General features: G+C 39.7%; 1 protein-coding gene across 6 annotated transcripts in view; it reads left to right on the plus strand.

The window, feature by feature from the left end:
* WSCD2 (WSC domain containing 2) overlaps positions 1–22424 on the plus strand; it is a 142620-nt gene that overhangs the window by 90210 nt on the left and 29986 nt on the right. For 5 of the 6 annotated variants that reach the window (XM_003761087.3, XM_031948738.1, XM_031948739.1 and 2 more), the window contains exons 3-4: positions 6859–6973; positions 14765–14949. The exons of the other annotated variant lie outside the window; for it this stretch is intronic. In XM_003761087.3, coding sequence (XP_003761135.1) covers positions 6859–6973; positions 14765–14949 — 300 coding nt within the window. The remainder of the gene's footprint in view (positions 1–6858; positions 6974–14764; positions 14950–22424) is intronic. 6 annotated transcript variants of the gene reach the window in all.

Consider the following 22424-nt stretch of genomic DNA (forward strand, 5'->3'; position numbering starts at 1 on the left):
ATATTTATAATGTAGATTATATTTTAAAGTTGTGTCATATATACTTTCCCCCCCCCCCCCAAAGAGATGGTTACCAGATCAACCTTACTTAATTAAAACATTGGTGTTATTTCTATAGTTTATAATTTCTTTTATTATAATGTAATTTTTCTCTTTATCTCTTTTAACCACTTTTATTTTTACTGTTCAATTATTTGAGATCATGTTTGTTAGCCCCTTTTATTTCTTAGTTCATCTGAAGCACAAAAAATTTTGTTCCAGCTCATCTTAACTCTGTGTGAATCTTTTTCTTTCGATGTGCTTCTTATAAACATTATCTGATTGGATTATGTTTTCTAATCCATTTTGTCATCATCTTCCACTTTTTTTTGTTCATTTCATTCATGTTCCTGGTTTTGATTGTTAATTGTGGGTTTACTTCCATAATTTCCTTTTATACATTTCCTCTTTACAGAAAAAAAGAATTTGGTGAAAGAGGAAGAATATGAATAGCACTAGTAATCTCCAATTGAAAAGATCTGTTTCTGCTTCACTGCAGCTCTTCCTTCCCTCATCAAGACTTTGATCACAGATTCTTACACTTTCTGTCTTTTCTTTTAATCTCCCTTCACTATCCTTCCTCTGAAGATGAAGTTTTTTTCTTTTTTTTTTTTTTTTGCTTATGACTATTCTGTCTCCAATTCTACTCTTTCTTTTAAACTTTTATCTTACCTTTCCCCATCCTTGCCTTTTTCCCTATTGAATTTAACAAATTACTACACCAAATTTTGGGTGCATGAGAGATAACAAGTGGACCTTCTTTATCTGCTTTATATAAGACTGAGGTTCACATTTATATATTCATTTTTTCACTTCTACAAATGAGGAGGTATAGGAAGTTTTATTCTCTTCCTCATGCTTCCTGTTTTCCTTCCTCTCTTAAAATTATCATAACAGAAGAAAATCAGCCCAGTCTCATTATTTGTCTCATTTGATACCCTCTGTGGTCCTTGATATTATACCTTTGAAAGGATACTAGTCTTTTCTCCTTTTGTTAAAAAAAAAAGTATATATATATATATATATATATATATATATATGTATAATGATTTCATCCCCAAACATACCACTTAAATATGTTTACCTTGTTTAATTAGTTGCTCTTGTTTCCTATGTTTACCAAAATACTCAGTTTTTATTTTTTCATCAAAAGTGCTGGAAAGTCTTCTATTTGATTTCAAACCATATCACTACCCACCCCCAAGATTATACTCAGTCTTATAGGATATATGTAAGCTTTATCATTTGTCTTTTGGAATATCATATCCAAAGATTTCCTCTCCAATAAGGTAATACTCCCAAGTCTTGTGTGGTCCTGACTCTTACAATATTTTTCTTTGGCCTGGAAACTCTGAATTTTGACTATGATGTTCTGGAGTTTTAGAATTAATTTTTTTCCCTCCAGGAGGTAGCTTATGAAATCTATTTATTTTCATTTTTCCCTCTTGTTTTGGCAAATCAACATAATTCCTTTTGGGAAAATTTGAAAGATAACATCCAGGCTTTTTCTTTTGTCATTATTTTCAGGAAGTCTGATGACTGCTAAATTAGCTCTCCTAGATTGTCTTGCCAAGCAAAGTTTTATATTTTGCTCTATAGTTTCATGTTGACTCATAGACCTATTGAGTCCTCTTAAGTCTCTTCTAATTTTCAGGGATTATTACATCAGCAAAGTTTTCTACTTTCTGTCCTAAGCTATTCATTCTCATTCCAAATCTTTCCTCCAGAACTCTTATTTCATTTAAAATCTTACTTTTTATCACTTGCTTCATGTCTTCCACATTTCTTAAGACCACACTCGGTTTTTTTCTTCTGGGAATTTGGCAAATTTCTATGGACTCACTCTCTTCTGAGTTTATCTCTTAAGTGTCCCTGGACCTATGATATTTCTTTATAGTGTTTGGTATATTCTTCAGCTTAGGAATACATCTAACCTCCACCATGTTATTTCTCTTCCTACACTTTTACAGAGAATAATAATTCCTTAGATCAATTTCCTAGGCTCTTGACCTTAGAATCCATCTCTCTTGATTCACCTGTGTTCAGAGTGCTAGCTTAAGTGTCCCTGGTCAGAGCTCTGTCCTTGGTTTGTTAAGGATGGTATCATGAGCCAGTGAGGGTTCTGTTTGGAGTTTCCATTATCCTTGGATCCTCCCCAACCTGGGCATTTCTCAGCTTCTCTAACTCTCTCCCATCCTTTCCCTCTCCTCCTCCCAGGCTCTTCTATATGTATGCTACTATGAGCTTCCAGCCAATTCACCTGAGCTCCAGCTGGTTTTCTTGGCAGGATATTTTATCTCATGCTCAAAGATTCTAGCTGTCTTTTTGTGATATACTAGGCTGGAAGGGGAGCTTCTATATGTTTCTTGTTAGATTTCTTGGCCATTATTCAATCTATTGGCTTAAGATCAAGTCTGAATTACATATGGAAAAGCTAGGTTTCTCTATAACATTTCATATGCATATCTGAAGCAAAAGTCTTCAAAAATCTGTGTTTCAAGGTACCTTCAAATACTATTATTCAGTGTTCTTAGGGTCTTCAGCTCTGACATCCTTTGTTCTAAGGGCCTTCCAATTCTGACATTTCTAAGTTCCAAGTTGCCTCTCAGTTCTAACATTCTTTGTTCTAAGGCTCCTCCCAGCTCTAACACTGCTCTTGTTTGACATTTCTTGTTCTAAGGTTCCTCTAAGTTCTGACATTCTCTGTTCTAAGGATCTCCCCAGCCCTGATGGTCTCCATTCTTCTGTTATAACTCCAATGCTCTCTGGGTTCTTTAAAATATCATTATCAAATAAACCCTTGCAAATTGTACCACTGTTTAAAAGATGAGAGTGAGAAATTGATGGCAGAGGGTTAGTCGCAAATAGGAGTGCCACAGAAGAGGCACAGTGATAGCCCAGGAGGACAGGAAAAGCTCTCAAACCCAGACTTCTTTGGATCTGCCGGGTTAATAGCTTCAGAATGTGTCTGCTTCCAGCCCCCTGGGAGGAACAGGGCTGTCAGTCAAGTATTGTTTGATGTTCCTGTCTGGAGTGATTCCTGAAAGACAATGGGTCATGATGCAGCAGATAAAAGGAAGGAACCAGCACATGTGAGGGTTTTGCCTGTGTAGCCTGCAAAGACTGATGATGTGGATGCTTCTTTCCCCTGAAGATCAGAGAGAAGGGGGAAAGGGAGCTCAGTTGGGATATAAGATCAGAAAGAAATGAGAGATGGGTCCTATTTGTTCATAAATATTTAAAGTTAGAGTAAGAGGACTTGATTCATGAAAAATAATAGCAAGTTGTGTGCTGGTCATTGTCCACAAAACATCTCTGGGAGCCAAAGCATAGCCCTGTTGGAAAAATGACACATTATGATGCTTTAAAGTTTATAAAATATTTTCCAATCCATACTCTCTCAGAAATCTCATAATAATGACTGTAAATATGAGTAGCTCCTTCCTGCAAAAGGAGAAACTGAGGCTTAGACAAATGAAGGGACTTGTTCTTCATCACACAGTTGAGTGTCAGAAATATTGACTCCTCAGCCCAGTATGCTAGCCAATGCTTTCCAGGTAGCCCTCACTCTTAGCACAGTCCCTGACACATAGTAGGAGTTTAATAAATGTTTACTGATTGATCGATGAGCAAGATTTCCTAGAGACCTCTTCCTTCAGTGGCAGTGGATAGAATTAAATCTGGGCCCTGGGCGAGCATTTTGGAAAATTTTTTTTGAGTTGGGAATCAGATCTATCATTGTCATTCCTGAAATAGCTTATAGATCCCATTCTACAATCTAAACATAATGGGGTTTTTTTTCTGTCCCTCAAGCACAGTGGAGGACTGCCCTTGGTGAGGTCCCTAGGTGACACCATAGTGCATAGAGGGCAGAACCTGAAGTCAGAGAGCTGCGTCTTGAGTTTAAATCCAGCAGATACTTCCGAGTTGTGTGACTCTGGGTGAGTCACTTAACTCTGTTTGCCTCAGTTTCCTCATCTGTAAAATTATCTGGAAAATAAAATATTGAACAACTCTAGTATCTCTGCCTAGAAGCCCAAATGGGGTCATGAAGAGTTGGACATAAGTGAAACGACTGAATAACAAAGTAGTTCATTTCTCATCTCTATGCCTTTATGTTGGCCAACCCCAATGCATTCCCTGCTCACCTCCACTTCATAGAATCCTCCTCTTCCTCTAGTAGCTCAGCATAACCTTCTACATGAACACTTCTTTGATCATCATGCCTGCTGATCCCCTCCTTTCCCAATTACCTTGTAATTACCCTGCATAGACCTCTCAATATTCCCCCCACAGAAGATAAGCTCATTAAGGGCAGGGACTGTTTCATTCCTTGTATTTGTATCCCCACCCCCTAGCACAGTGACCAGGACACAGGATTTGCTTGCTAAGGACTTATTGGTTGAGTTCTTGAAATAGTATTTTATTTTTCCAAGATTCACCTTTGCAGAATCTCATATTCCAAATTTTTCTCCCTCCCTTCTTTACCTTCCCCCTCCCCAAGATAGCAATTCTCCTAATTATATTTCCATATTTGTCATGATGTGCAAGAAAAATCAGATCAAAAAGGGGAAAAAGCCACATAATAAATAAAAAGAAAAACAAGCAAACAAACAGCAGCAATAACAAAAGATGAAAACACTATGTTTTGGTCCACATTCAGTCTCCATAGTTCTTTCTCTGGATGCAGATGGTCCTTTCTAACATAAGTCTATCAGAATCTCCCTGAATCACCACATTTCAGAGAAGAGACAAATCCATCACAGTTGATTATTATATAATCTTGTTGTTACTGTATACAGTGTTTTCTTGGCTCCGCTCACTTCATTTAGCATTAGTCCATAAAAGGCTTTTTCTAAAATCAGCCTGCTCATCATTTCTTATAGAACATGTAAGAACATATAGAACATAACTTATTCAGCCATTCCCCAACTGATGGGCATCCACTCAATTTTGTTGATTGATTTTTTATAATAAAAACAATATGTTAACATTTATTTCTGTAGTGGCATAGTTCATAAAAGGTTTTCTTTACAATAATGCTATGAAATGGGTAATTTGAGTGTTTTGATGTCCATTTAGTGGATGAATAAACTAAAGTCCAGAAAGAAGAAAGATTCTGTCTGAACTTACATAGATAGTAAGTGGCAAAGCCAGAATCACAGAATCAGATCTTCCTGAACCAGATCTATCTACTGTGTTACCAAGAGAAAATGAAAATAATCTGAAAGAGGTAGACTTCATGCAGAAGGTAGAATTTGAACCAAGTCTTGAAGGAAGCCAGGGAAATTAAGAGTGGAAGTGAGAAGAGAGAAAATTTCGGGTATGGGATATAATAATATTATAATATATGGGATATAATAATAATATTATAATATATGGGAATATTATGCTTAAGGAATAGCCAGATAGGCCAGTTTTGATTAATTAAAGAATGGGGGAAAGGGAGTCCAGTGGACTAAGCTGGTGGCTTAGAAAGAGCTTCAAATGCTAGTCTTTGGAAATCCAAAAACAAAAGCCAAAGTAGTTTTTACCCTTAAGGAGCTTATCTTAAACGTATATAGTGCCTGCAAAATCAGTGGAAATTGATTGAAGAGGGTCCAGAGAGATACTAGTACCGGTAACAAAAATTTGTCACTTTGTGCCATGGACTCCTCTTTGGCAATCTGGTGAAGCCCACAGACTCCTTCTAAGAATCATGTTTCTAAATGTATAAAACACAATATATACGCAATATATAAAGGAAACCAGTTATTTTGAAAGTTATTAAAATACATGTTTTTTTTAAGTTTAAAAACAAATTCAAGGATGCCTAATCAAGAACCTCTGATTTGAGGGGATCTAGGATAGTTCCCAGTAGCATGGTACTTGAGCTGCATCTTAACAAAGATCAGGAATTATAAGAGATGAAGAGAAAATGAATTCTACATATTGGGGACTGTCTGGGCAAAGGTCGAGGGACTAGAAATGGACTTCCATATTTGAGGGAGAGTAAGAAGAGATAATTTGACTTGACCATAGGGAAAACAAAGGGGAACAATGTACAATAAGGCTGGAAAGGTAAGTTGTAGTCAGGTTGTGAATTCTAGAAATACTTGGAAGCTATTGAGATTTACTAAGAAGGGGAATGATATGATCAAACCCATGGTTCAGGAAAATACCTGAAAGGACTTCCCATAATGACATACTTACCAAGTTCTCATCTAGCCTGTGCTTGTACATCAAGGCAGGACTTCATTCATTCTGATTCCAAGTCTAAAGCTTCTTTCCATTCTACCAATTACTGCCAACCTCCACGTGGCATCTCCACGATGCCAGTCCTGCCCTCTTACTTCTGTGTCTTGGACTTCTTAACAAAACAAAAAAGGTGTCATCAAGGTAAAAATGAAGATTCCGATTTTGATCTTCCGGGGTCTTTAGCATCCATATAGTTCAACCTTATCAATGGACAGATAAAATCACACAGATAGAAAGTAGTGGAGTGAACCCAAATCTTCTGATTTCCTCTGACACCAAACCAATGCTCTTTCCATTGTCCTGTCTTGCCTAGATTTAAAGGTGGAAAAAAATCTTAGAATTCATTTCATCAACTTCCTCATTTTTACCAATGAGGAAACTGAGGCCTAGGAAGAGAGTCTTTCCCAAAGATACCCCAAATTATCCAAGTATAAGGTATCAGAGTCAAAGCTGGGTCCAGTTATTCCATCTAAAGCCATCTCTCTTTGGGCTCTCTCAATACAAATGCCAGGATTATTCTTGGCAGTTTTTCTTTTCCCACTAAGCTTCATCTTCAGCTGGGTCTGTTTTTTCTCCCCCCAGCAAAATACGTCGGCTGCTACTTGGACAACCCCAACAGACGGGCTCTCCGAGGATTATCCTTCTTTGACTACAAGAAGATGACAGTCTTCCGTTGCCAGGACAGCTGTGCTGAGCGGTAGGGTGGGATGCAAGCCCAGCTGCCCCTAATGATGTCCTTCCATCCCCCTGCCCACTTCCCCCCAACTTGGTGCTCTTTGCCTTCTGTCCGTGGGGGGCTTGGATTGTGCAGGTGTGGGGGTGTAGGAGGTATAAATGTGGGATTTAAAGGAAGTTCATGGGTACGTGCAAGTTAATTGAGGACTCCAGGGGGCTTGCTGAACCATCCAGCAGCAAACACTCAAAACAGATGATCCCCTGGCAACCCCAGCAGATGCAAGTGAGCCAGCCCATGAAAGTTATAAATATGGTAGCAAATTTATGAAGATGAGGCCTTGAGATAATAATTAGTCAGTTCCTGGCTTTTTGCCAAGATGTATAAAAAAATGGACAATTCCCTTTGGATACTGAATCTATCAGCTCAGCAGGGTTTTTGACACCAGGCCCCCTACTCAGCCCACCAGTGAAAGTACTTATCATTGGGCTGCAGGTCCACGAACAGAGCAGTGACATAAGAGTGAGGACTTCTAGCCCTGCATGAGTTAGTTATATCGAGCCTTGCCCTGGCTCCCTAATTAGGCTCATTTGAGATAGCATGGCACAGTAGACAGAGAGTCTTGGATTCAGAAAACCGGGCTAGAATCCTGGCTTTAATATTTATCAACTATGTGACTTCGGGCAGGTCACGTAAACTCTCTCAGACTCAGTTTTCTCATCTATTAAAAGGTGATGAAAATAATACCAGCCTCTACCTCATGGGATTGTGTGAAAATCAAATAAAATATTAAACACAAAGGGCTTTACAATTCTTAAAATGTTATAGAAATCCTAGCTCTCATTGCCATCGTCATTATTTATTACATATACAGGAAAAAACTCATGTCTCCCAATTTTTGCCTTTTCTGGATCTTTCTTCTTTGGTAGGGAGACAAGATCTGGATTTGGAAGGGACCTAAGAGATCGAGTCCAACTTTTTTACTTTGCGAGGAAACTGAGGTACAAAAAGTTAAGTGATTTCTTCAGGTCACACAGTTAATCAACATCTGAATGTGATTTCCTCCCAAGTCTTGTTGATTCCAAGTCCAATATTCTCTCCACAACATCACTCTATCTCTTTGGGGTCATGGATGTCCAGAACCCAGCTAGGGATGGATGGGATCTCTCTGGGGATCAATGCTGAGCCCATTTCTAACCCTTTTATGGAAAACATTGAGACTTAAATTTGACTGAGATGTTGAAGGGGCGGGGGGAGAATAAGATGGAGGCCAAAGGAGGATTATGTGGTAGATAATATACAACAATAATACCAGTTAATACTTCAATCAGGGTTTAAAATTTTTCAAAGCCCTTTGCATGCATTAATTCATTGAACTTTACTTTCTTCATCTCTTAAGACTTAGACCTAACCTCGCATATCCCTTCTAGAAACCAAGTCTCTGTCCTCACAACAACCCCAGAAATAGGTACTATTAGCCCTATTTTACAGCTGAGGCTTAAGAGTGAATTGACTATTATCAAAAAGCTACTCTGTGCCTAAGAAGGTCTTAATCCAAATCCAGGTCACTGACCACCACAACTAAAGCCCAACTAAAACCCAACTTTCTACAGGAAGCCATACCCCATCTCTTTTAATTCTAATGCCTTCCCTCAGTTTATGATTCCTTATTTACCCTACAGATCACTTACTTTGTATATGTTACTTTCATGTGGTCTCCTCCTACAGTTTAAAAGCCCCAGAAGGTCAGGGACTGTCTTTTGCCTCCGTATCCTCAACACTGAGGACAATGCCTGGCACATAGTAGGTGCTTACTAAATGTTTATTGATTGACCGTTTGAACACAACCTGTAGTTTAAGCAGGAAGCAAATAGAGAGAATTTTTCCTTCAATTTTTATGACTTATTCCAAAACACTTCAAAGGTCAGCCTTGTGCTTTGGTTATTAGCCTCAGCTTCTTTCTTCAGGGTTGAGAATTTGAAGCCATATAAAAAAGCAATTTACAAAGGGCACATTTAATGCTAGAACGGGGATTTTCAGAATTGGGACCTTCCAAGTTGGATGAAATGAATCAATCAGTAAATACAGAGGGGCTAGAGAAGGCTTTACAATGAGTGTGTTTGTTAAGGTCTGTGCTCAGGTGCTTTTGAGTATTTTGGGGAGGGTTTGAAGGCACCCGTATGTTTTTAGGTGTAGAAGGACTGGGTGTATGTGGGAAAATATGACTATATGCATGTAGGCTTGCGTGTGAATGTAGTACAGGGGAGCATATGAGCAAGGGTGTGTGTGGATGAGGGCAAACAGATGTAAGAACACAGTGTGTGTGAATTTGGGCTTATGTGTGTGACCAAGAAAGTTTTTAGGGGCTATATGATTGTGCCTAGGTGAGTGTGTGTATGAAAAAGAAAGGAAGGGAGCGAGCATTTATTAAGCACCTACTGTGTGCCAGGCATTGAGCTAAGGGCTTTCCAAGTATTAATTCATTTGGTTTTTACCACAGCCCTGTGCGGTAGATAAAAGGGATGAAACGAATGTGTTTCCAAGCGTTAGTGTGCCAAGGACGGAAGTAGTAGGGACACTTGAACATCGGTGGAGACGTGTGAGTATCTGCGTGTGGGTGCTTAAGGATCTCTCTGCTGGCTTTATTTTCCTTCAAGGGAGAGATAGACACTTAGCTAGACACAGCTTTCTCATCCAACATGAAAATGATATTCATGATTAAAAATAGTTCACTGAGGGGAAAGAATTGTCTTTCAAGACAGCAGCCCCGGACATGTAAAAGATGGTGGGTCAGAGGAAGCATTCTAAATGCAGGCTCTGGAGGAGGAGTTTAAACATGCAGCCCTGGCCACTTCTTAGATCAAAAAGACAGAACCCAGAGGGAGCTTGGAGAGCAGCTGGCCCACTGGCTCCTGGGGAGGAGAAAAAAGGGAGCCCCTCAAAGCAGTCATTTTAGGCAGAACTCTTCTGGGTTTTTCCTCTGGGTAAGGGGAGAGAATGACTCAAACCCAGAACCAAAAGTTAGCAGATGTGTGTTCTCCTAGCTTTCACTCACTTTGGGCAAACCGATTTCTCTCTTGGTCTGCCTTTTCCCATGTGTCAATTGAGAAGGCTGTAGTGAGTACTCATTTCTCTCTCACACTCTAAGTTCTAAGATCATAAAGGCCCTACCCCCTTAGGGGACAAATGAAGAAAATGGGGTTAAATGGCTTTGCCCAAAGCCATACAGGTAATAAATAGAATAATCTGGATTTTAGAATAGCCAGAAACATAGAATAATGGAATCATGAAGATACTCCCTGGCTCATTCTATGACCTCTGGACTAAGACTTCTCAGCTCGCACATTTAAGATCCTTCCCTCCTGAAAATCTGGTCCAGTTCTGACGTTCTAAAGTCCCCTGTGTTATGTTATCTCCCAGCTCTGATAGTCTCTTTTCTAAGGTCCTTCTTACCTCTGACATTCCTTGTTCTAAGGATTCTCCCAGCCCTGACTTTCCCTCTTTTAAGATCTCTCCCAGCTCTGACATCCTCTGTTCTAAACCATTTTCCAGTACTAACATTCTCTGTTCTAAGGCCCCTTCCATCTCCAACATTCCCTGTTCCTAATTCTGACATTCTCTGTTCTAGGATTCTAGGACTCCTCTCTTGACAGCTTTCTCTGCTTTGATACTTCACTGATCTAGTTTTGAGAGTCCAGATCTAAACCTCTGGGATGAAATTAGGTCTATGTAAAATCTCCACTTCCCCCAATGCCACCCTAAATTTTTCCAGAATTACTTCCCCTGGTTCAAAGATGAAGAGCTTCTTCCAGAGGGACATCCAGGTTTGGATCCACCAGAAATTAATCACTTGTCCAGGATCACACAATCAATGAGGTCACGGGCAAGATATGAACCCAAGACTTTTAGAAACCAGTTCAAAGATGGTGTACTATATTATGTAAGGTTTCCAAAGCATTTGGTATCCATCACTTCCTTTGAGTTGCCTGATAATACAGTGAGATAGAAGCTAATATTATCCCCATTCTGTAGGTGAAAAAAACTGAGGCCTAGAGAAATTAAATAACTTATCCAGGGTTATACAGCTAGCAGGCAAGTTCCTGACTCCAAGTTCAATGCTCTACCCACTTAGCAATCCTTCCTCCCCAGTCCAATTTGCACCTGAATAAAAAACCCTTTCTCTACAATTGCTGACAAGAAGTCATTCTGTCTGGGTTTATCTCCCATGAGGGATCCTCTCCTTCCTGAGGCTGAATCATAGGGTCATAGATTTAAAACTGAACAGGACCTCAGAGGCCAGCTAGTCCACCTCCCCCCTCATTTTTACAGAAAAAAGAGATTCTGGCAGGCACACAAAGGGTAAACAGAAAAAGCAGGATTCAAACCCAGTTCCTTTGAGTCCATATTTCACAATCTTTCCACCAGTTTTTGTCCATCCCACTTCCAATTCTGGGAAATCTTTCCTTACACCAGCTCATCAATACTGTGCTCTCTGCAGCTTTTCTCCTTCTATTCTGTGAGGTCAAACTCCACGGGGTCAGGCAGGATGGCCCCATCTGCCCATAGTGAGTCACTCCCCAGCCCTGCCTGGTCCCCAAACTCCCAGCTTTCTTCCCTAGAGAGCCACAGAATCTCCATCATTTCCTAATTCACCTCCAACAAAGGCGCAATCCTTCCTGCCTCTAAGTAATGGGGCTGCCTCTTGCCTTATGATCTATCACACCTAGGAGGCTCTTTTTCTTGTAAAGTGATGCTTCCTTCATCTGCGGCCCAGTAAATCACCCGCTCAGGACTCACACTGTGGGGCCAGGTTCCAGGTGGCATTGGAGAGGAAGCCCAGGGGAGAAGTTGTAGCAAGTAAGGAGTCCCAATGCCATTCCAGGGCAGCCGCCTGAGAGAGAATGATGGTGGAGAGGGGGAGGGTGAGAAGGAGATTTAGCTCTTCTCTTAGCGGTTTCTATAAGGCACCAAGAACAGCTGGTGCCATGCTACCCAGAGGATAATTATGTGGTGGAAAGGGCACTGGATTTGAGAGTCTGAGGAGCCTGAATCTCTAATTCATTCCCTATGTGACCCCAGATAAGTCCTTACTTTGCTCTGGGGCTGTTTCCTCCTCTCTTAAAAAGGGAGAGGGACAGACTATCAAGGACCTAACCTAACTATCAAGGTCCATGGACAGATTTCAAATGGCCCATGAACCCAACTGCATATGGAAAACCATACAGCTTAATTTCAATTATATAATCAATATATAATTAATTTCAATATAATTAGTTTCCTTTGTAATCCTCTGTCATTTATGTCATGCATTGAAAAGCACATTTCTGAGAAGGGGACCTTAGGTTTCATCAGTCTGATCGCCAAAGGGAGACCACAAAGATGGGTAAGAATCCCGGACCAGAATGTCTCTGAAGTCCTTGTCAGCGCTAAATCTATGATCCAAATAGCAAAGTTGGATTGAATTATTAACTGCTTTTTTGGGCCATATTAATGGATTCATAAGATCTTAGGACTTAGAGTTGAAAGAAAAGTAAGAGATTAACTCATAGATCCTTCTTCTGACTTTGTACCAAGAGAAATTGAGGTTCCAGAGAAGAGAAAGGGAACAAGCATTTATTAAGCACTGACTATGTTCCAGGCATGTAGCAACCTGTGAATCAGGTATTTTGTGACCTGTTTAGGATGACAGTTAGTGTCTGAGGCTGGGATTTGAAATCAGGTCTTCCGGCTCCGAGGCTTGATGCTGTCTATCCTCTGAGCCATCAAATACTTCATGGTAAGAAAGAAAGGGCTAGCTCAGGATAACCCAGGTAGTCAGAAGCAATAAGCATTTGAAGCTAGGTCTTCAGGCTCTAAATGGTCCAACCAACCAATAAGAAGTCAGGAAGCACCTACTAGCACCGGGTGCTGTCCTAGGTGCTGAAGACACTTCAATTAAAATGAAATGGTCTGTACTCCCTCGCTGGAGCCCTTGGGGTATCATGGAAGACCTAGACAGATATACAGCACCCAAAGAAAATTGAAATTGGAAAATTAACTAAGACCCTGAAGCAAATTTTGTTTTTCTATAGGGAAGTGGAGAATTACCTGACCCAATTTGTCTTCTCTTTTGCCACCTTTAAAATGGAATTTTTTTGCCTTATTCCTAAGTTTGCCCTCTCTATCTATACTTTCACTAAGTTCTGCACAAAGGAGTCAAGAAAATGAGCTGAAATTGAGCGTCAGAAACTTATTTGGCTCTGTAACTAGGCAAATCACATAAACTCTTTGTGCCTCAGTTCTCTCTTCAGTAAAATGGGGCTAATCATGACATCTCCCTCCCAGAATTTTTTAATAAGGATAAATAACTTACTTTTTATGTATCCTGAGTTTTTTAAAAATTGGATTTTATTTATATTCTAAAGCAATATTTATAGAGCATTTTGAAAGCCTTAAGTGCTACATAAAGAATAACAGAATAATAATAGTAATTATAACTATTATTATTATCAGGACTAGGGTTCCTTTACACTAGGCAGCCTTCTCAAGGAGAGAATGCTGGGAAACTTTCTATAAAAGGAAGAATGTTCAAGAGAATATAATCTCTTTGAGGCCAGTTCATGTTTTTGTTGATCTCACTTGGTCTTCCCAGTGTGACTCAGTGTTCCAAGTCTGATGAATAAGCCCTTTCTCCTCCTCATTCTCACCTCCTTGCCTCCTCCCTTCAACATCTCCTTTGAACTAAACAGCTCAATTCCCTCAATAGGGATGAGGATTTGGATCTACAAGAGACATTAAAAGCCACCTAGTTTAATATTTTCACTTTGTACATGAGATAATGATTTGCCCTAAAAATGATTCACACCAGTGGTAAATGGTAGAAATTAAATGGTAGGAACCCAGGTCTTCTGACTTCAGGACTGGTGTTGGATCTACTACCAGAGAATCACAGAGTGAAGAGACTTCAGTGGCCATCTAGAACAACTCATCCCCAAACAAGAGTTCTCTATGCACCATATCAAACCAATAGTCAGACTATCTCTGCTTGAAGACCTCCCAGGAAGGGGAAACCAACACTTGTTTCAAGAAAGCCTATTGTGTTTTGGGTTAGTTCCAATTATTAGAGGTTTTTTGCTCATATCCAACCTAAATTTCCTTTTACCTTTAAAAGTGTATTTTTATTCACTTCAACTTTTGTTGTCTTTGAGTTTAATTATATTTTTTGTTTTCTCTGCCCTTAGACAGCCAAGCAGAGTAAAACTAACCCACTCTCCATAAGTCAGTCCTTAAAATCCTTGAAGATAGCTTTCTTGTCACCCCCATCTTCTCTTTTCCAAGCTTTTTCTCTTCCAACTCCTTTAATCCATCACCAGTTGACATGAACCCTTTCACCTTATTGATCCATCCTATTGGGCCTGCTCCAGCTTATGAATGTCCTTCTCTAGTACCCACAGCCTGATCACAGGTGCTTTCCAGGTATCAGACTCACCACCATCTCCCCTTTCTCCTTCCGAGTAGGAGCCACATCCAGTGGTCCAAGACCTGGTGTATTATAGATATTTAATAAGTTCTTTTTCATTTATTCAGGTATCCTAGCAGCAAAAAAATCAAGGACTTGAAGGGCAGTATAGAGGCTAACATGGGAGACAGGGGTATATAACTATAAGGGATCAGGGGATTGCCCAAAAGTCCCCAGAGAGGAGATGACAAACTTCATAATTCCATTGTTATTCCTTTCCTGAATGAGGCACCAAGATCCAAAGTCTCCCCAGTGGGGTGATGGATGCCCCTGCTATTGGTCTATCCACCTGAGTACGCCCATGTTCCCTTCCCTAGGGGTTACCTGTATGCCGGGCTAGAGTTTGGTGCTGAGTGCTTCTGTGGCCACAAGATCCAGGGGGCAAACGCAAGCCAGGATGAATGCAACATGGAGTGTAAGGGGGAGAAGAACAACATATGTGGTGGCATCAACCGACTTTCCATCTATCGGCTTGAGCTGGCCCAGGAATCTGCCCGGCGATGTACGTGAGTCTATCTGTCCAGCACCGTGCCCTGATTGTGTGAGCAGAGCTGCTGGGGGTAGGGAGGAAGTACCACAAGGCCAGAGGTATCCTCTGAGAGCTTAGTGGACATGCAGATGGACACCCGACAGCTCAGACCAGTGCAAGTTCCAAGAGGATGGAGTGGACTGGGACCCACTGGAGTATACTGTCCATGAACTCTGGCTGTGTGATCATAGATAAGTCACCTTTCTTCTAGACCTCAGTTTCCTTCTCTGTAAATGAGATAATTTGTTGTTCTGATGTCCCATAACTTTGTATATACTAAAGTTTATTGGATTGTGACTGCTTCCGACTCTGAACTCTGACATTCCATATTCCCCCAATTCTGATTTTCTGTGTTTTCAACTCTCTTCTAGCTCTGACACTCAGATTTCCTGTTTTATAGCATCTATCAACTCCAACATTCTCTGCTTTAAGAGCCCTCCCAGAACAAAGACATCCTTTGTTCCAAGACCCCTCCCAGCTTTAATATTCTCTATTCTAAGGCCCCTTCCAGATCTGATATTCCAGGACTCTTAAGTTCTGAATGATTTTTGAACTTAGTAAAAATGCTGCTTTAGTAATTTCAATTTTTTGGTCTTTGCTTTTACTTCTTATTCTTTGATTAAATCTCAGTTTTTAATTTGTAAAAATTTTACAGTGTTTAAATTTCTGCATCAAGTTTTTTTCTGTGTTTGGATAGGGCTGTTCTGTCAATTTGCAGACAATCCAGTTCTGGCTTGGGGACCACTTCACATATACTCCAATGGCAGCATCAGTGTAAGGTCATCACCTTATTTGCTTCAGTTTCTTTATCTGTAAAATGTGTCAGAGAAGGAAATGGCAGACCATTCTAATGTCTTTGCCAAGAAAACCCCAAGTGGGGTCACAGAGTTGGACACAATTGAAAATAAAAGATAATTAAAATAATATTAGTAAAGTGAAAACATGACATAGCACTTCCCAACTCAAAAGTCTAAAATTCCCAAAAGTCTGTCATAGATAATCACTTCTGGATAAAATATTGGGCACTGTTCTTGACATGTAAAGCCTTTGATACATCTGGCCTCAGTTTCCCTTTCTGGGCTCATTACTTCTCACAAAATATATGTTCCAACTAAATGGGCCCAAACTCAGCCTGCCCTTCCCCCCACTCTGAATCTAGAATGTCTTCTATTGCTGAAATATGTTCTTTCCATGTAGGAAGTCTTCTGATTCTACTAGTTGTTGGTAATTCTTTCTCGCTTTTCAAATGCTTATCTAGTCATCTTTGTGTAAAATGTTGTATCCGCCAGTAGAATGGAAATTCCTTGAGGGAAAAGTCTGTTTTCTTCTTTGTCTTTGAATCCCTGGTGACTATCACCAAGTCCTGCATATATTGTTAATGTTCTGTCTTGTCTGATTCTTTGTAACCTAATTGGAGTTTTGTTGGCAAAAAGTGAAGTGGTTTGCCATTTCCTTCGCAAATCCATTTTACAGATGAGGAAACTGAGGCAGATTGGGTTTAATGACTTGCCCAGTATCACATGGCTAGTAAGTGTCTGAGGTCAGATTTGAACACAGGAAGTCGAGTCTTCCTGCTTCCAGGCACTTTATCCACTGTGTCACCTAGCTACCTGAGCATAATAGGCACCCATTAAATGCTAATTGAATAAGATTAAGTTGGAGTAAGAAGAGAAGATGCCCCAAAGATCTATAATTTCTGACTCAGTTAGGCATCCTTTATCTCTCCTTGAAATTATTTTATCCTCATTACAACACATTGAGGTTACCCTGTTTCTTAACTGCTAGACTTTGCAGTATAATAGAGCTGGAGTCAGAGTCCTATACTATATTTCCCCCCAGGTTCAATTCCTAGCTCTGCCACTTTCTACTTGTGTGACTTCAGAAAGTCATTTTTAACTTTTCTGACTCTGTTTCCTCCTTTGTACGATGAAGGAATTGGCCTCCTTGTATTCTAACGCTATGACTTCTAACATTGGTGGTGAAAAGATCCACCATCGTGGGGGAAGCCAGAAGCATTTAAAAATGGGCTTTCACCACTAGAATGTTTTATTTGGGCAGGATCTTAAGACCCATAAATCCATTCATCTTGCAAAAGAGGAAACTAAGACACAAAGAAATGCACCTATTGAAGATCAGAACTAGTAAGCAGTGGAAGGTTTTAAAACTCCAAATGGATTCCAAGTTTTGTCTTCCTCTTATGAGACGGCCTCTCCAAATTTAGTGTTTGTTTGATCTGAAAGAATCCAATGAGTCATAAGGTGGTAGAAAATCATGAACTCAGCAATAGAAGAAACCTTAAAGGTCAGTCAATTCTCATTTTACAGAAAATGAAACCGAGACTTAAAAAGTTCAAACATCTTCCTTGAAGGTCACACCGCTGAACCCAAGCCACTGACCCCCAAAATCATAATCCTTCCACTCTCACATGTTGTCCCTCTTATCTCAAAAGATTTGAACCCGGAGCCTTCTTCATTTAAGGCAGATACAACCTCTCCTCCACTGTGGACAAGATCCACTTGATTAGATGGAACTTGACTCTGTATATGTCATTACCCAGGTTCCCTGGTCAATCCTGAGGTTATTTTGTATATCTGGAATTAGCTTGAGTGTGTACATAGTTGCACATGTTTTGTATTTGAAATCTTGAATGTAAACCAATGAGATCTTTTTCTGTCATCCAATCAATGGGAAGGAAGACAGAAAGGTTACCTGAGCCAGAGGTTCTTCAAGACTTTTCTCTTTTCTGCAGAAAGGACACAGCAGGGGACATGTTGACTCCAAGACAAACACTAACAATGCCATCGAATTCTCACTTGAGAATTGCCTCTTAGTTCAATACCTCTATGGTTCTGATTGTTGGTTTGTTGTTTTTAAACAATATCATTTACATTATGAATGTGCCAGAGGGAAAAAAATAATCTCTTACGCCAGCAGAGGAGTTAGGGATGCTTTGGTCCTAAAATAGTAGCTGTTCCTTTGTACTAAAAGGCAAACCCAGGCAAGTGTTTGTCCCATTCTTCTGGGAGGTCCTTGCTGAGACCTTCAAAAAAGAACAGCCACCCAGGGTAGGAAAGATGAAAAGGCTGAAGTGTGAACTGAATTTAACCTCAAAGTCCAGGACCAAAAACAGAACCCTTAACAAGAAAAAGAGAGGCTCAGATGAGGAGAAACCAGTTGTCCAACTGGGCTTTCAGTCTCAGCACCACTACTTCCTCACTGTGTGACCTTGAGCTCCAGAGGATAGAAATAGGATTGTGCAGGAAGGATGCAGGAAGACGGGTTTCAACTTGATGGAGAGAAATCTTCCTAATAATCAGAGAGGGCCAAAAGTAGAATGAGCTATCTCAGAGGTGAGGAAGTGCTCCATCTCTGGACGTCTTCAAGCAAGGAAAAGATAACCATTTGTCAGGGGTCCTATAGAGAGAATTTCTGTCTTTAATCCCTCAGAGTCTCATCAGCAGGTCCACCGATAGGAATTGTGGTAGCCAAGGGAGAACAGGGGATGATTTGTCCCATTTGGATTCAGTCACATCAAGAGAGGGAGCAGCCAGTCTCCTGGACAGTCCAGCCTCAACCTTGAGAGTACATGGCTAACAATCCGTGACCCTGAACTGTCCTCATCCTAGAAGCAGCCAGGGGAGGAAATAAGGTGGCAGGCAGTTTTCCTGGCTGTGTGATCATGGGCAAGTCACCTCCTGTATCTGAGCTTCACTTTTAATAAAAACAATGAAATTAGAATTATAGTTCTCTCACCTCCCTTCCGACTGAAATTCAGAGGTTATCACATATTCAGAGTTAGAGATGCCTGAGCTAAACACTTTTACTATGGAAACATCTGGATGAGAATCACTCTGTCCAGGATATTGCTTTTAAACCTAGGATGTTCTGCATGGAAAGCAGAAATAGCAGCATTATGAATGAGCCAAATGGGGCTGACTGTGTGTTTACGTTGTTAGCCAGACTCCTTGGTTAATACTGATATTAGTCAGTAAACCTTGACATAAGCCAGAGTGTGTGGCTTTTAGCTGCCATAGGTTACACATAAACACATGAATAGTTGTACATATTAGATAGGAGAAATGTTGATTTTATACACAAACACATACATATTCATGCACATAGTGCAGTATGAGAAATGTTGACTTTGTACATAAACACATATTTACCCATGTGCACAGTTGTAGGGATTTGGGAGGAGAAACGTTGATTGGTTCACAAACACGTAGAAAGTCATGAATTCAGCAATAAAAAGAACCTTAAAGGTCAGTCAATTCTCATTTTATAGAAAATGAAAATGAGACTCAAAAAGTTCAAATGTCTTCCCTGAAGGTCACACCGCTGAATTCAAGCCATTGACCCACATGTGCACAGTTGCAGGGATTTGGAAGGAGAAATGTTGATTTGTACACAAACACATACCCATGTGCACAGTTGTAGGGATTTCGGAGGAGAAATGTCAGCTTTGTACACAAACACATATATATCCATGCACATAATTGTAGCTATTTAGTATGAGAAATATTATATAAGCATATACATGTACGTAGCTATAGACATTTGCTTTGAGGAAAGCTGATTTTGTGAGAACTTCAGTCTCTTGGTAGCTAGGAAGCTTGGCAGAAATGTTAAAAGTCTTTTCATCTGTGTTTGACAGCCAAATGAAATTTCTTGCCTAATCCCTTAAAATCATAACATTTTCGAGAGCCTTCTTTTCCTCAAAGAATGACTTGGCTATTTCTAAAATGAGTAGAAAAATCACTGCAGTGGAGGGAAGAGTATAAAGGACACCTTCTCTGCTCCTGTGTATCACTGTCAAGACTCCTGATACTTGGAAGCCCTTGTGAAGGGAGAAGGGCTAGTTCCAGCAGGGAGACAGACATCTTTACCATATCCCAATTTCCTCTCTCCTGCAGGAGATGCTCAGCTTGGTTTTTAAAAAGCCTTCACCAACTGTAGATTGGGAGAGATAATCCTCCTCCTCTTGATATTTTCTTCTCTCTAGGTTTTTGTGACACTTTTCTGGTTCTTCTGCTACTATCTGACCTTCCTTTTCCAGTTTTTTTTTGGCTGGATCTTCATCCAAGCTGTGTCCACTGATCTTAGGTGTCCCTAAGGCTTGGTCCAGTGTCCTTTTCTCCACTCCATACAATGACCTTTCTACTCTGCTGCTCTCCTGCCTGCATTCTCTAAATCTAATATTTAGTATTGGGAGGAGCACAAAGATGTTCTCCCTTCCTGTCTTCTCTACCCACCCCCCAAAACTCCCAGATATAATAAGCAACAAAGTCATCTGAGGGCTTGTTGTTTCTGACCAGATCTATAATTTAACGGGTACTAGGAACCCTCAGCAAGGAAGCTCCCTCTAGCAAAGAAAATGGGTTTCTAACTTATAACTTAGAGCCTTAGAGTGTTATTGGGGCACTGAGGGTGAAGAGAGTTGTCTAGAGTCACATGGCAAATCCAGTCTATGAAGAGAAGCAGTTGTAGTGTCTAGAGGCTCTTGATTCCAAGCCCAACTGTGTATTCATGCTGCCTCCCTCAAAGAGGGCACTTCACTTAATCATCTTGTGTTCAACTGAATATTTTTTTTCAATTTTATTTTTAATTTATGGACTAAAACAAGAATTTCTATAACATAGTATAATAAAAAAAAGATGATTGCCCATAAAACTGCAAATCTACTATGTACAACTTCCTATTCCCTCCAAATATACAACACAATTATCATGTACATTTCTTTTTTTTTCTTTCTTCACCCCATCTCACTGTAGAGTGGGTTACCATTAGACACAAATTTTGTGTGCATGTGTGTGTGTGTGTGTAAAATTATTCTCTAGATACTTCAATTCATTAGTGCTTTCTTGGGATGAAGATAGAATCTTTCTTTTTTTTTATTTTAGCTTCTTATTTATAAGATATATGCATGGGTAATTTTTCAGCGTTGACCCTTGCAAAACCTTCTGTTCAAACTTTTCCCCTCCTTCCCCTCATCCCCTCTCCTAGATGGCAGGTAGACCAATACATGTTAAATATGTTAAAGTACATGTTAAATTCAATATATGTAAGATAGCATCTTTCTTCATATATCTCTTTTTTTCTGCTGAGGCACATATACTTCTTATAATTAATTTGGATATTTATTAATATTTAGTATAACTTGGTCATTTACAATTATTTTTCAAACAAACTTGCAGCTACTGCACTGGTTACAACTGTATTTGTTTTGTTCATTTTGCTCTTCGTTATTTATGCAAATATTTCCAAGTTTTTCTAAAATCAACCTGCCTTATAGCAAGAAATGTATTTCACCCCAATCACATATCATAACTTGTTCAGCCATTCCCCAATTGTTGGGCGTCCCTGCAATTTCCAGTTCTTTGACCCCCTCAAAGAGAGTTGCTATAAACATTTTAGAACATAGATTATTTCCCTATTTGCCTAATCATCTTTGGAGATATAGTAGTATTGCTGGGCTAAAGCCTTTTTACCAAAGAGTAAAAGTAGTTTAATAACTCTTTGGGCATATTTCCTATTGCTCTCCACTATGGTTGCATTGGTTCATAATTCCAACTGTGAAGCAGTGTGTCCCAATTTTTCCACATCCCCTCCAACATCTGTCATTTTCTCCTTCTATCATTTTAGTCAATCTGATAGATGTAAAATGGTATCTCAAGGCTGTTTTAATTTGCATTTCACTAATCCATAATCATTTAAAGCATTTTTATATGACTATAAATTGTTTTGATTTCTTCACTGAAAGACTGCTTCAATTCAATTCAATTGAATCTTTTGGCCAGGAGGGAAAGGGTGATGTCCGGATCCATGAGTTCATTGGTAGAGGGAATTCCCAAGCTCTCTTGATCAATGGAGAATACCATATGCTTTGTTAGTCTTAAGAGAGTTAACAGGGTCACATAAGATTGAACGTCTTAGCAATAAGACCCTTCGAGTCTTGAGATGACTTTGAGACTAGCTCTCTATTACACTAGGGGTGTGTTTGTGTGTGTAAATAAGTAGACAGACAAATGGAAGGACAGATGGTGGATAGATAGAAAGACTGGCAGATGGAAGGATGGACATACGGAGGGATAAAAAAAAGTGAGATGAAAGAAAGAGAGGGCAAGTCAGACAGAGAGATATGGGCCTGGGGACTTATTGATGTGAGGAACTTTCCCTCCATCACTGAAGTTGGCAACTCATCCAATTATAACTTAGAGTCTTGAAAAGTTATCATTTAAGTTTTTGGTTTTTTATTTGTTTTTGTTTTTTATTTATTTTTTTGTTTTTGTTTTTGTTTTTGTTTTTCTTTATTTGTTGGAATCTTTGAGTTTTGTCCAACCTATACTCTCATCAGAAATCAGTCTCTGTGATTTAATTTGTTTTTTCCTCCAGCGAATATATGCTTCTTGAGGGCAGAGATTGTTTTATATTTGTCTGGTTTTCCAATG

Source organism: Sarcophilus harrisii, chromosome 1 (assembly GCF_902635505.1).
Source record: "Sarcophilus harrisii chromosome 1, mSarHar1.11, whole genome shotgun sequence".
NCBI lineage: Eukaryota > Metazoa > Chordata > Mammalia > Dasyuromorphia > Dasyuridae > Sarcophilus > Sarcophilus harrisii.